Here is a 14,614-nt window from a genome sequence, read left to right on the forward strand (position 1 = left end):
GAACTTCTGGAATGGTGACTTTTCCTTTCTCCTACTGAATATAGCAAGAGCTGATAACTGCACCAGACTGGGGGAAAGACTCCACTGATCAAGAACATGTGAGTCTGTGTGTTTCTCTTCGAACCCTTTTGAATGGCGGTATTTTTGTATGAGTTCAGGTTCCAGTGCAACTGGTTCATATATTAACCCAGCCTCTGTACCAAGAAGCGGGACGTGTTTTCCTTCCTTTGACACAAACCTTAAACAGTGCCTAAATCAGGGAAGCAGGCAGCAACAGCTTTGGAACCCAAAGCCAGGGCCTGCTGTTCAGAGGTAGACCCTTCTGAACCTAAAAGTTCCATCTATGTTAAACATTGCTAGACCTAACCTCCGTGAGTGTGTCTGTTCCCCTCTTTAAAAGCCATCTAAACTGGTGACAACGAATCCCATCAGTTCATTCCATCCTGTGTGAAGAAGTGTGTCCATTCTCCAGTCCTGACCCAAATCAGTTTCACCACGTCACTCTGGCTTATTAATAAATTACATTTTTATACTGCCCATCAGCTGAAGCTCTCTGGGCAGTGCACAATTAAAAACTATAAAATATAACAGGTATAAATTGAAAACATAAAAAGTTAAAAAAGGCAATATAAAACCAGCTACATTAAAAACCAGGGAAAGCCTGTGTAAAAAGTTACGTCTTCCGGAGGCGTTTAAAAGATAACACATTTTCTTTCTATTAGGAGGTAGGCTTAAATGTATGTGTATATTATATGTTTTTGTGGTTTTTAATTTTTGTATATTGTTTTTAAGTGTTTTTATCTTATGTGAACTGCCCAGAGAGCTTCAGCTCTGGGGCAGTATACAGATGATGATGATGATGATGATATGATGTCTGATTCCGGAGCACACTTCACAATGGATGTAATTGTATACTTTTGAGAAAGTGTGTTCTCTTGATGCTGGGGGTGCAAAATGCATGAAAAATGTGTCATATCAGCATCCATGGTGAAAGGTCTGTGCCAAAAAGTGTGGGGAGAGAACTCACCTGGGAATGAGAGCTAAGTTGATCCTCTCCTCTAGCCCCCATTATCTACACTATATCCACCCCATAATTTTTGCCAGTTCACTCTGCCTTTCAGTATGCTTACAGTGCAGGGTGCAACCGGTAAATTAACTGACGAATTGCTAGGATCCAAGTCCTGTGCCAGAAAGTCATTATCCGTAATTGCCTTCAGGCCAACAGCTTGTCGCCGATCTGCTCGGTGAACCAGGAGAAGGAGAGCAGGCTTGAGAGAGGACTCCGCAGCAGCCCCATCAAATCGGAGAGGGAAGCTTTGCTAGTGGGTAAGGACCACCCCCGGCCACAGGATCTGTGAGGCCTGGATGGAGCAGAGGAAGCTGCCTTGCGCCAAGTCAGACCATTGATTCGATGGCAGCTTTCCAGTGTTTCAGATGGAGGGTTTTCCTAGTCGTATCAGAGTCCTTTTGCATGCAAAGCATGGGCTGTACAGCCCTTCTCCCCGCCCGCCTTGGAGATGTACTAGGTTTATAGGTTGAAGCGAAAAGGCCTCCCAAATACCTTTTGTAACATCCACAGTTTAAATGCATTATGCACTTCAAGCTGCCTCATAGTTAAATATTAACCAGGTAGCCAGAGGTGAGCAGAAACTGCATGCAGGCGAGTGAATGGGCTGATGAAGAAGAGAGGACATGCTTGGTCCCTCCTCTGTGCCCACCATAAAAACCAAGCAGTCTGCTAGAGGAGGGAAGCCACTGTTCCTCCTCTGCTAGCCCCCGACAGGCTAGCAAATCCTTTTGCAGCCTAGTATTCATGAAGCTGACTTCAGGCATCTTTCTCTAGAAGCAAACTGTCTTCTTCCATGGATTGCTTGTACTATCGAAAGAAAAGCTCTTCCATTGGGTGAGAAGGGTGACGTGGCCTCAAAGCCAAAACAAATTTTAAGTGCCTTGAGATCAAAAGGCACGTCTCCGCTCGGTGAGGTCCCATTTCAACACACCAAGCTGTGAATAATTTGCCAACCTAGCCTTCCTCGTAGTTCCAGAACTGAGGCCCCTTGGTTGTCAAGAACTATTGGGTGCTTTCGTTGACACCTCCCTACAACCATCAAAAACTATATCCAGTAATGCCGCTCAGATCTGGTCTGAATTAGACTCACATACATAGAAATTGCATAAAGTCTGGAGCCCTTAGTGGGAACCTTCTCCTACACAGGGTGGGGGAGAACATGCAACCCATATGCAGCCCCCACCAATCCCCACTGACGGTTGCGGCACCACCAAAATTCACGGCGGCAAAAAAACAAACCCCCTCTTACCACTACGGAATGGTCAAAGTGTCAAATGTATCTTGAGAACGAGCCCAATTTGACCTAATTACGGTTCCGTAGTGGTTTGCCTCCAAATTGCAGTAGCAGACAGTTAGCTGTTTTTGCTACTGGGCACCGGGGGGTGGAATTCCGCAGGGCACCAGCCAGAGTTCAGCCCACAGGAGGGGTGTGTGTTTGTCCTGGATCCACTGGAACTGCCCACCCCTTGTCCAGTTCCATAGCATTGTGCTAAGTGCAAGAATGTCTATAGGTGACCCCCCAGGCATGCGAAAATGCTCTCACGACAGGCTAAATGTGTTGCTCTGTTGCCTCGTGTCTTGGAAGTAACTCCACAACTGTTTCTTCTCTAGGGATCATCTCCACCTTCCTGCATGTTCACCCCTTTGGAGCAAACATTGAGTACATCTGTTCCTACCTCCAGCGCCTTGATAGTAAGGTACGTGCTGGCACCTCTGGCCTCTAGGCGGATTAAAGGGTTGGCTGCTACCCATCATGGGGCATACTTAAATGCATCCCAAGCTGTTGCCAGTCAAGAAGTCTTGTCCTGATTTTTGACTGCTTGCAGTTCCTCCTCCGTTTTGCATATGATGGCAGGAGGGGTGGGTGGGATTCCCAACTGGTGGAAGCAGAGATGGTTCTCGTTTCCAGTACTTCTGTTAACCACACAAATTGAGCAGGGAAGTCCTCCCAGGCTAGCTTGCAATATCACCCACTATGTAGGGCCTGTTCACCCAAGTTATGCTCACAGGCGTTACGTTTGTTATGCTGCGATAACAGCCCAGCCTCCTGGCTTTGGCCACCTATTCCAACTCGGCCTTTCCCAGCCTGGTACCCTCCAGATTATTTGGACTACAGCTCCCATCAGCCCCAGCAAACATGGGCAGTGGCAAAAATGCTGGGTGTTGTAATCCAAAATATCTGGCGGGCACTATATTTGGGAAGGCTAGTGGACCTAAGACTGAAATTGACTTAGCAACCCTTGGGAAGTTCAGTGGCTCTTGATAAGTGATTAACCAGTACTAGGCATGTCCTTTCTGGTCAGAGATGTCCAGAATTACCTAGAGAAACATGGTGGACAGTGAGTGTTCCAAGGTGATTAGAAAGAGAGAGTGCGTTTGTTTGCTTGTGTGTGTCTGAGATTCCTTCTTCATGATACCCTGGGGGCTTACGGGCTGCTCCTAACGCTACCAACAAAAGGCACTGTGCAGCTATTTTGTGTTTTCCTTTCTAATGGATGTTTTCTTTCTTTCTGGTGAGGACAAAGGTGTAAGAAGCAGTGGGCAAACGCGGGAGGGTCTCAAATGAAAGACGATGCTTTCTTGAAGCCCCTGTAAAATTCGGTGAACAAGGCAGGGCAATTGCGTGATGAAATTCTTGTCTGGGAGCATTCCCTGAGATGACTACACCTGTCAACATCGCACAAGGGAGAAAGTGAAGGGTATCTGTACGCTAGCACTACTGGTGTTATGCTAGCATGAATCAATGGTTGCGCAACGTCAAAAGTGCTTACTGGTGCAACTGGACATACAGTGGTTAGGACTAGAGGCCTTCAAGAGGCAGCTGGACAACCCTCTGTCAGGGATGCTTTAGGGTGGATTCCTGAATTGAGCAGGGGGTTGGACTCGATGGCCTTGTAGGCCCCTTCCAACTCTGCTATTCTATGATTCTATGAAGTGGCGAAAAGGGGCTTTGAAACGAAGCATATGGGGAGTGTGCACCTTGTTTTCAAGCAAAATGACACTCCCAGAAGCCCTCGAGGAGCATAATTTTACTTCGATATAAGGCACCTCCCCATGTACCTTGTTTTAAAGAGAAATAGCCTCATTTTTGCCGTCGCTGCGTTGCTGGATTTCCTGTTGTGCTAGCAAGTGCTGTGTGCCCCTGCAAACGTTGGTCTACGCCAGTGGATGTGCACTGTTGGATCCTCCCCGAGGTGTGCAAATTTGACCCTCATGGTAACGTGAGAGGTCTTCCCCTTGGTTGTTGTTTTTTTTGAGCCATGCTGTTTTCACCGTGTCGCTTCTCTTCTGTAGATTTGCGCTAGTGAAGTGGAATCCCTCATGATGCGACTCCAGCACACTTTCAAGCAGGAGATGAGTGGGGTCGGAGCAAGCCTGGAAAAACGGTGGAAGTTCTGCGGCTTCGAGGGACTGAAGACAGCCACGTGAACTTGAAGGAAGTGGCGCTTTGGACACTGGCAACTATCTAGGATCTGCAGGTTGCAGAAGAATAAATAAAAGGAGAAGCCTGCATTCTGCACAGCTATGGATTTTCCTCTGGCACAGCCGGTGGCTCACCTTGCAGTCCTCAAACAGGATCAAGAAATTTGGGGGGCCAATCTTAAGGGCTGTAATATTCCTGTTGTCTTTGTTTGTTTAGAGTTTGTTTTTTGGTAACAAACTGAGCGCTTTTGCAAAGGACAGGCTGGCATGTTCTAGGGTTGATCCTAACACTGCTATTTGGAACTTTGATACTTTTTACGACTACTGTTGTCTAAAAACATTTTAATAGCTTGTTTGTACATGGCATCTTCCAGCCTCAGTTAACCCTCAAAATGTTTTTACTTTTGAGAGCAGCTCTAAAATAAAACATTGAGTAACCACACAAGAAATACCCCTTTTCTGTTATTCCTAGCATCGCTTGATAAGAAAGAGATATTCTAAAGTTTTTAAAGTAGAAACCGATCCCATTTTTTAGCAGAAGTAGTTCATGAGTGAGTTTACAAACCCCAGGTGTGGGTGAGTGGGTAACTTTTCAATGTCAAAACAGAGAAAATATAGTTGTGCAACACTTCATGCCAGTGCTGTGGTTGCTGTTTCATGAATCTCTCACATTTTGTTGAACAGAATCAACCATGTTATAGCAATCTGTTTTTAAGTGGTCAACAGTTGGATTTTGCTGGAATTACAGAGAGACCTGTTTACAGGACCTGCTCAAACTAGAACACTAGTTTCCGCAGATCCTGGTTTTTCTCTCAAGCTTGTCTCCCCCCCCCCCCCTCACATTGCTGGTGTTTATTATGAAGAATTGAGAGGCTTGGAGGTCCTCATTTGGCCCGCAGAGAGTTGCCCACCCCTGCTATATGATGATGAAAGGGTGGAGATGGATTTTTGTCACGAGCTGTTTCCAACCTCTAATACTAAGGTGCATCACCCCAAATGAGTAACTTCATGAGCTCCACAGGCCTATTAAATGGATTGTGTGCTGCCTTTCATGCCAAAGACTCAACAAATATTTGGAGCATACATAAAAAAGGCTGAGAACTGAAGGGGCAAACGACAAGCACAAATGGGATACTGCACTGGTGACAAAGCATCAGTACAGAAGAGGCCTGGCACATCCAGAATAAGCTGGTTTAAAGTTGTAGGATTCTACTTTTGCACAGAGCTGGCTCACATCTAAGGAGGAAGAGACAAAAAGGCTAAAAACCTTAATAAAAGCATACCATAAAAACATCCATTTAAAATACAATCCCAAACACAACAAGGAAATAGGCAGCACACAACCATTTCAATCCTCTTTCAACAACAGAGCAGCTTACGTGCTAAAGGCCTGCTGGAATAAAAATGTCTTTGCCCGGTGGCGGAAGGACAACCGAGAGAAGACCCATCAAGCCTCTTTCATCCCCTCCACCTGGGCATCTGATGGTGGTGGTAGAGATGGACCTACCCTGAATCTTCAAACCCAGACAAATTCATGTATGCAAAACTATTTTGTTTACTCCTTCCGCTTTGTTCCTCGGTTACAAAGCTGATGGAGGGAAACCTGCACATACACATAAAGGGCTTCTCTACATATTTTTTAAAAAACTCACTGCCTTAACGTGGCTTCCTGCATCCACTTTCTTTCTTGGATATGATTGCTGCCATTACATGGGCGGTCACATGGTTTGAAATTGAATACTTCCTCTGTCTGCTTGCTCCATGTGCTTAATTCACTTTAATGAGACGGTGCCATCCGGTGGCGTAATTATAGCGCAACGTGGGGATTACACCCTGGGAGATGGTGTGATTTTCCAGATATTTCCACGTTATCTCTGGGGGGTTTTGAACCCACAATTTCCAGGGGATGGCACTGGAGGGATCCTGGATGCTGAGGACATTGTGTAACGAACCTGCAAACGTCCATGAATGGCTAATCCAAAGGGGGTTGGATAAATTCCTGGAGGAGAAGGCTATCAATGGCTACTGGCCATGATGGCTATGTGCTACCTCCAATATCAGAGGCAGTAAGCCTATGTACAGAGCCTCATGTGGTGCAGAGCGGTAAAGCAGCAGTTTCTGCAGCCGAAACTCTCCCCACGGCCTGAGTTTGATCCCAGCGGAAGCTGGTTTCAGGCAGCCAGCTCAGGTCAACTCAGCCTTCCATCCTCCCAAGGTCTGTAAAATGAGTACCCAGTTAACTGGGGGAAAGGTAATAACGGCCAGGGAAGGCAACAGCAAACCACCCCGCTATAAGGCCTGCCAAGAAAGCGTCAGAGAAAGCTGGCGTCCCTCCAAGAGTCAGTAATGAGTCAGTGCTGGCACGAGAGGTTCCTTTCCTTTCCTTCCAAGCCTATGTACACAAGTTGCTGGGGAACATTTATTTATTTATTTTATTTAGGCATTTTTATCCCACCATTCAGCCAAAAAAGTCTCTCACGGCGGCTTACAAAAATATTTCGTGACACTCCTTGCCCACAATCTAAAAGACATGACACAAAAGGAAAGGGGATTGGGAGGGAGGAGGAAGGGGCAAAGCAAAGCAAATCCAGGCGCTACGTTCTTAGTTGCAACATGGGTGGGAGGCTGCTGTGGCGCTCATGTCCCGCTTGTGGGCTTCCCATTGGAGCAGCTGGTTGGCCGCCGTGTGAACAGAAGACTGGACGAGATGGAGCCTTGCTCTGGTCCAGTTCTGATGCACATAGTCACTGCACGTGTCAGATGCGGATAAGCCCCGCCCCCGCAGGCATCTCATTGGGCGCTCCAGCCAAGGGGGTGTGGCCCTGCCCTCGCCCGTCGCGCTTGATGACGTATCTGGGAAGCGACGCCCAGTGCTCTGGAGAGGGAGGAAGGAGCTGTGAAGATGCCCCCGAAAGGGAAAAGCGGCGGCAAAGGGGGAAAGGGTGAGGGAGGGGGGCTGCGGAGGGAGGGGAGGTAGATGGATTCCGGGGGTGGGGCAGGAAACCCAGGAATCCCAGCTTCTCCCCCACCCCCCATCCCTGGACGTGCTAATAACAGGGGACCCAGGAGTCCTGGTGTGCTCTCCTACCCCCCCCCCCCAATCCCCATTTCCCAGAAGGGAACAGACATCCTGGATGACTTTGTCCCCCTCCCCTTTCTTTGGAAGAAGCTGCCTAATGTAGGGTGTCCCTATGAGAAGGAGGACAGGGCTCCTGGATCTTTAACAGTTGCATAGAAAAGGGGATTTCAGCAGGTGTCATTTGTTTATATGGAGAACCTGGAGAAATTCCCTCTTCATCACCACAGTTAAAGCTGCAGGAGCTATACTAGAGTGACCAGATTTAAAAGAGGGCAGGGCACCTGCAGCTTTTAACTGTTGTGATGAAGAGGAAATTTCACCAGGTTCTCCATATATACAAATGACACCTGCTGAAATTCCCTTTTCAATACAACTGTTAAAGATACAGGAGCCCTGTCCTCCTTTCCATATGGTCACCCTAGCCTAATGGTTACGCACATTTCACGAAGATTTGATGCAGGTTTAAGCATTAGGATGGCCCTCTGGGAACTGTAGTTTCCTGGAGGTGCCTGGAATGACTGGGTAGGTTTCTAGTCCCTTTGTAGACTGGCCGTTGCCCAGCTTCGTCTGTTTCAGGAGCTATGGCAGTTCTGTACTTCTGAAACTGAGTTATGCCGATAGTATAGAATCAGCCCTCAATCTAGTGCCCTCCAGATGCATTGCAACTCCCATCATCCCCAGGCAACAGAGCCTATAGCAGGGGATGATGAGAGTTCTAATGTAACACATCTAGAAGGCACCAGGGTGGAGGAGGCTTTTGTTGGGACCAACCAAAAATGTTGCAAAATAGGGGTTCTTTCTCCAGAACTCTTATTTGGGTTGGATGTTGAGCAAAAGGAGAAGAAGAAAAAAGAGGGGCGGAGAAAGCTATGTATGATGCAGAAGCCACAAAGTCTGCCGTTTGTGATGTTTCTATGTGTTCCCACTTACTGTCTGCAGTCAGGCAGAGGCGAGCCAGCTTGGCTTTGGAGCAGGTTGAGTCTACCAGGCTGTGGAGACAGGCAGCCTGGAGTAGGATGGGACATAACCCACATAAAGCCCAGCACAGGTCACAGGGTGTGGGCTTAGCACCACTGCGCGTAGGGGAAAGGTGTCTCTGCCCACCTGGAATACCTCTCTGGTCTTGTGTTTCCAAAGGAGGAGCATCCGCTGGCAGTGATGCTGCTGAGAAGAAACCCCAGGGCCCCAAAGGGGGTGGCAGTACTGTGAAGGTGGGTGTTTTCATCATCTCGTTCTCGATGGTGTCTCTGGGAATGGAACTTCAGTCAAAACGGAGTGTGGGGGTGGTAGTGGGAGAGAAGTAGTTTGACACACTCTTCTCTCAATATTGTCAAAAAAATATTCAGAGGAGGAGAGAAGCAGGAAACAAAGTATCAGCAATGTGGATTTTCCAGGGGGGGGGGGGAAATGAACTGGCAATTTTATTTTCCAACACCACAAATTGACGGGTCCGATTTGGCATGTCTGGGTAGTATCCAACACGGAGTTTAAACCCCTGCCAATTCTCCTGCCCCCTAGAGATTCCCTTCTGTAAGCGGTACCCATTGCTTATGCAAGGGAGTTTTAGTACTTCCAGGGGCAACCCAGAACCTGTTTCTGGAAAGAGGCAGGTCGGCGGCGCTCACGTAAGGGAGAAATGCCAACCTGCTTCCTTCCAGAAATGAGTGTTTCCACATTTAAATCTCCATTGTATAAACAGCGAGTCCTGCTCTCGCAACGGGAATGTCAGGACCCACCGCTTGTGGAAGGGAATTGGCGGGGGTTGGACACTGCCCTTTGATTTCTATGCAGTAAATAAAACTAAAAAACCTTTTTAAATTCCCTGTGCTGTATAAATATCTCAATTTTTCCCCAATGGCCAAAGGCATTCAAACTGTGGTATCTGATTTAAGGGGGAAGCAATAAAGCGTATTTAATGTGATTTAAAGGTTATGCTCAAAACAAATTCAGAGTTTCCTCTGAGGTTTTTCCTGTCATGTACTACCTAATCTTTTTAAATGGAGATGCCAGGGATTAAACTTATTTATTTATTTATTACATTTTTATACCGCCCAATAGCTGAAGCTCTCTGGGCGGTTCACTTGGGACCTTTGGCTTTCAAAGCATGTGCTCTACCACTGGGCTGTGATCCCGTCTCCAGAAAGCTCCCCGTGAAAAGTACAGCATCATGTTACGCTAAGCCAGTGGTTCCCAAACTTTTTCAGGTGACTGGCTCCTTGGTTCCACAAACTCATGCCCAGTGCCCCCTACCCTACACTATAAAAATCATTATTCAGAATAGCGGTTTTCATTGACCCACTAAGGAAGGTAGTAACAATAAAATTCAAAATAGTAACAATTAATTGAATACTTTATTCAAAATCCGAAGCACCCGCTGCAGGCTTGCCGAGGGAGGGAAAAGAGAGCAAACGCCTGTTTTGCAGCTGGTGTGGCAGGGCACACCAAGCAGGGTATGTCTCTTCATTAGCATTTTGGTGCTTTTGAAACATTACAATTCACCATTAAAAGGACTCTTCTTAAACTGTATTAATACATGTGTGGATTCTTCCCCTATATGGCTTGGGACTAAACTACCTTCTCCCATAAAAATGTCCCTGGGTTTTAAGACCTTCTGGAGAGGAGCTTCTCAGAAAAGACCACCTCGAACACACACACACACACGCTTCCCCCTTGCCTCTTAACGCCCCCTAATGCAATCCCACCGCCCCCAAGGGGGCGCTACCGACCACTTTGGGAACCACTGATGTAGAGCTTTAAAGGTAATAACCAACACTTTATACTTCGCCCGGAAACTAAATGGCAGCCAGTGAAGAGATTTTAAAACTGGTGTAATGTGGCCACCCCTAGGTGTACCGGTGACCAGCCTGGCTGCCAAAGACAGAGCTGGAGTGGGCAACCTGCAGCCCTGGGGCTTTTTGCAGCCCTCAGCCTGATTTCAAAAGCCCTCTGTGTGCAGTCAGTTCAAACCTCTGGCAATTGCGATCTGTCCCTTCCCTGGAAGGCGGCTGGGCAGGAAGGTGGTGGGGAAGAGAGAGCGAAAAAAGGGGGTGGCAGAGAGAGAAATGGAGTGACCCACTATCAACCAACACGTGGCCCCTGACAGATGACCTTGATGCACTTCCTGGCATGTGACCCTCGACAGGACAAAAAAAAAAAGGCTGCCTACTGTGGCTTTACGCCCCACAAGTCAATTCCAAATGTATGTCTGCGGTTTGTAAGTCTGTGGTTTTTAGAATGTTGGCCTGAGTGGGCGGAGTTAAAATGTCTTGGGAGGGGGGAGGAGGGATATATAAGGGAATGACGGAGGGGATTGAAAGATCTTTTCAGAGAGACTGGTTAGGTACTCTTAGAGTCTGTAGTGCTCTCTGTATTTATGGTACTTAAGTTCTGGGAAATTTGAGGGTCAGTGTAGTGAGTGGTGTCTTTAGAGTGTGGTGTGCACGTAGTGGATGTATATTAATCAATACAGATAATAAAGAAAGTTCAAGAGTGATTGTGTGAGAAAAAGGAAAGCACGAATGTGAATGAGTGACCGGATTGTATGAAAGGTTTCAAAAAGGTTTTAAAATGTTATTTGAAACAAAGCTGATGAACTTTTAAAAATAAATTTTGATTGTTTTGTTTTTAAACTACCACAAAAAGCCCATGTGTCTGTTTGGCATTTATCATTTTAAGTTTACACATTCAGCACCCACTCTGACAATCATTCACTTAAGCAGATATAACTCACAGCGCATTATTATATAAATTAAAATCCATTCTCCATTTTAAACCCCTTTCTCCACATAGTTTAGAGGAAGGTGGTTTTTATCCCTTGCCTCAGGCGTATCAAGCGGTGGTGCTTAGCTTGAGCAGGGAATAGCTGCTGCCGGGTCTGGTGTTCAGAGCCTGTGTCGCCCCATAAGAAGTGGTGGCAGCCGTGAGGTCTGGTGTTCAGAGCCTGTGTCACCTCACCTACCCTTAAAATAGAGACTGGGTCCTATGGGCCGTGTGTCTGTGGCGTGTGGTCTTACTCAACACGTGTCTATGTATCTAATCTGTGTCCTGCTTCTTTAGGTGAGGCATATTTTATGCGAGAAGCACAGCAGAGCCCTGGAGGCCCTGGAGAAACTAAAGGCTGGGCTGCGATTCAGCGAAGTAGCTTCCCAGTACAGCGAGGACAAAGCCAGGCAAGGGGTATGAGCCTCTTTCTGTTTCCTGAAACCAAAGCAGGACTAGGGACGTCGGAGGGCCTGATGCGGCAGCGGCAACTTTCCCCTCTCGGCCTTGAGGACTTGGGGGAAGGGACAGCTCAGGTGCTGTGGAATTGTTTCACCTTGTCTGTAGCAGAATCGGACCCAGGGAGAACTTCTCTCTCCGTTCTGCTGTCAGATTTAAGAGCACTGCGTTAGCTGAGATCTGGACTTGAAAGGTCAGGAGCAAAGCTTTGTGCTGGCAGCAGAGTGACTGAATCAAGTAAAAACGTGTGGAGTGTATGGATATGTACATGGTGGAATTTTTGCAGACTTAGGGCTCATCTGCACCAAGCAGGATATTCCACTATGAAAGCGGTATATAAAAGGCAGGAGCCACACTACTGCTTTATAGCGGTATTGAAGTGCACTGACAACTGTTGGGACCCTTTGACAGATACCATATGCCGCTTTCATACAGCATTCCTTGTGAGATAGCCCACTTGGTGTAACGTAAGAACATCAGAAGCGCCCTGATGCTGGATCAGACCACGGGTCCATCTAGTCCAGCACTCTGTTCACACAGTGGCCAACCAGCCATCGGCCAGGGATGGACAAGCAGGACATGGTGCAACAGCGCCCTCCCACCCATGTTCCCCAGCAACTGGTGCACACAGGCTTATTGCCTCAAATACTGGAGATAGCATACAACCATCAGGGCTAGTAGCAATTGATAGGCTTCGCCTCCAGGAATTTATCCAACCCCCTTTTAAAGCCATCCAGAGTGGTGGCCATCACTACATCTTGTGGTAGTGAGTTCCATAATGTAGATGTGTCATGGACCCCAAGAGTTGTCACTGCACTTCAGTACCACTATAAAGCAATAGTGTGGCTCCTGCCTTTTATATACCACTTTCATACCTCTTTCATAATGGGATATCCTGCTTGGTGTAGATGAGTCCTTAATGTGAGCAAAAAAAGCGAAATGCTCGACTTCTTATCTTAGCGGCCTGTCCTGCCAGGAAAGCAAAACAGCGCTGTCAGGAGCAGTGATGGAAGCAGAGCACATCGTAGTATTTTAGAATGGGGACGGAGGTCAAGGCTTGTGATACAGTGACAGCCATAGGGCAGGAAGCTTTCCAGCAGGGCAGGGCAGAAAGCAGTTTGCGGGGGTGAAAGCTACATATAGTGCAAGCTCAGTGGTGGCACGCATATATGCGCGTCCCAGCTATCTTGATATAGGTCGGGGAAAGGGCGATCTGTGTGCAGATTACTGGGAGAAGGCCTGGGGAACAGAGTCATCCTCACTCACTTATCTTCTTCCCCCAGTGGTAGGGAAAAAGTGGTCCTCATGAGGATCTCTGGAGGAGGGAGCAATCAGCAGCAGTTGGAGAGTCAGGGCACCCGTGATGTTAAGACCTCCAGGGGTGGTGGTGGAGTGGGTTATAGATTGTTGGATGATTTGTAATAGAATCGTAGAGTAGTAGAGTTGGAAGAGGGGCCTCTAAGGCCATCGAGTCCAACCCTCTGCTCAATGCGTGAATCCACCTTAAAGCATCCCTGACAGATGGCTATCCAGCTGCCTCTTGAATGCCTCTAAGGTGGGAGAGGCCACAACCTCACCAGGCAACTGATTCCATTGTCGTACTGCTCTAACAGCCAGGAAGTTTTTCCTGCTGTCCAGCCGGACTCTGGCTTCCTGTAACTTGAGCCCATTATTCCGTGTCCTGCACTCTGGGATGATCGAGAAAAGATCCTGACCCTCTTCTGTGTGACAGCCTTTCAAGTATTTGAAGAGTGCTAATAGATTGGTTAGTGTTTCTGACCCCAGCACAAACACACCACGTTAGGCTCTTTATCATCCCTGATCTGCAATAACTTGAATACATGTTTGAATGGCTCAGGGGTTATATAGTAGCTAATTGGCCCTAACCCTGAGTCACTATTTTGCCCCTGTCTTTGGTGGGTGGACTTTGTTCTGGTAAAATACAAAGGAGACCCCGCAAGCCCTTCCCTGCTTTAGGGTTTTGACAGCTCCCGTTGTGCTCCTTTTCCAGGGAGACCTGGGCTGGATGAGCAGAGGCTCCATGGTGGGGCCCTTCCAGGACGCTGCCTTCGCCTTGCCTGTGAGCAGCATGGACAAACCCGTGTACACAGACCCTCCGGTCAAAACCAAGTTCGGCTATCACATCATAATGGTCGAAGGGCGGAAATAATAAAAAACCGCTCCACAATACTGGGAGGTTCCTGTCTTTTGCTTAATCGCTTGAAGGAGTGCCGTGGAAACCAGAGGGTGCTTCCCCCCTCCCCTCCCCCAAGGCGGAGGAGCGCATGCAGCAGCACGACCTGGCTTGTGTGCCTCTTGGTGGGCTATTGGGAGTGGTGGGGTGGGAAATGTGTGGATACTGTGGAGCTGGGAAAGGGGCCATCAAATCATAGAATCATAGAATAGCAGAGTTGGAAGGGGCCTACAAGGCCATCGAGTCCAACCCCCTGCTCAATGCAGGAATCCACCCTAAAGCATCCCTGACAGATGGTTGTCCAGCTGCCTCTTGAAGGCCTCTAGTGTGGGAGAGCCCACAACCTCCCTAGGTAACTTATTCCATTGTCGTACTGCTCTAACAGTCAGGAAGTTTTTCCTGATGTCCAGCCGGAATCTGGCTTCCTTTAACTTGAGCCCGTTATTCCGTGTCCTGCACTCTGGGAGGAGCGAGAAGAGATCCTGGCCCTCCTCTGTGTGACAACCTTTTAAGTATCTGAAGAGTGCTATCATGTCTCCCCTCCATCTTCTCTTCTCCAGGCTAAACATGCCCAGTTCTTTCAGTCTCTCTTCATAGGGCTTTGTTTCCAGACCCCTGATCATCCTGGTTG

At 47.7% G+C, this 14,614-nt stretch overlaps 2 protein-coding genes across 3 annotated transcripts in view; both read left to right on the forward strand.

The window, feature by feature from the left end:
• The window catches only part of ENOX2 (ecto-NOX disulfide-thiol exchanger 2), a 41,328-nt gene extending 36,387 nt beyond the window's left edge, over window positions 1-4,941 (forward strand). For both annotated transcript variants that reach the window (XM_063141569.1, XM_063141570.1), the window contains exons 12-15: window positions 45-98; window positions 1,218-1,326; window positions 2,681-2,766; window positions 4,364-4,941. In XM_063141569.1, coding sequence (XP_062997639.1) covers window positions 45-98; window positions 1,218-1,326; window positions 2,681-2,766; window positions 4,364-4,498 — 384 coding nt within the window. In that variant the 3' untranslated portion in view covers window positions 4,499-4,941. The remainder of the gene's footprint in view (window positions 1-44; window positions 99-1,217; window positions 1,327-2,680; window positions 2,767-4,363) is intronic.
• Window positions 4,942-7,354: 2,413 nt separating this feature from the next.
• Window positions 7,355-13,979, forward strand: PIN4 (peptidylprolyl cis/trans isomerase, NIMA-interacting 4). The gene is made up of 4 exons (XM_063141681.1): window positions 7,355-7,434; window positions 8,709-8,782; window positions 11,628-11,747; window positions 13,801-13,979. The coding sequence occupies exons 1-4, from the start codon at window positions 7,395-7,397 to the stop codon at window positions 13,957-13,959; spliced, it is 393 nt and encodes a 130-aa protein (XP_062997751.1). The 5' UTR covers window positions 7,355-7,394; the 3' UTR covers window positions 13,960-13,979.
• The last annotated feature ends 635 nt before the right edge of the window (window positions 13,980-14,614 follow it).

This window comes from Elgaria multicarinata, chromosome 15 (genome assembly GCF_023053635.1).
Source record: "Elgaria multicarinata webbii isolate HBS135686 ecotype San Diego chromosome 15, rElgMul1.1.pri, whole genome shotgun sequence".
In the NCBI taxonomy this organism is placed as follows: domain Eukaryota; kingdom Metazoa; phylum Chordata; class Lepidosauria; order Squamata; family Anguidae; genus Elgaria; species Elgaria multicarinata.

Coding starts and splice junctions, on each gene's coding strand:
- PIN4 (XM_063141681.1), top strand. CDS start 7,395: ATGCCCCCGAAAGGGAAAAGCGGCGGCAAAGGGGGAAAGG. Junction 7,435..8,708: donor CGGCGGCAAAGGGGGAAAGG/GTGAGGGAGGGG, acceptor GTGTTTCCAAAG/GAGGAGCATCCGCTGGCAGT. Junction 11,748..13,800: donor AGGACAAAGCCAGGCAAGGG/GTATGAGCCTCT, acceptor CTCCTTTTCCAG/GGAGACCTGGGCTGGATGAG.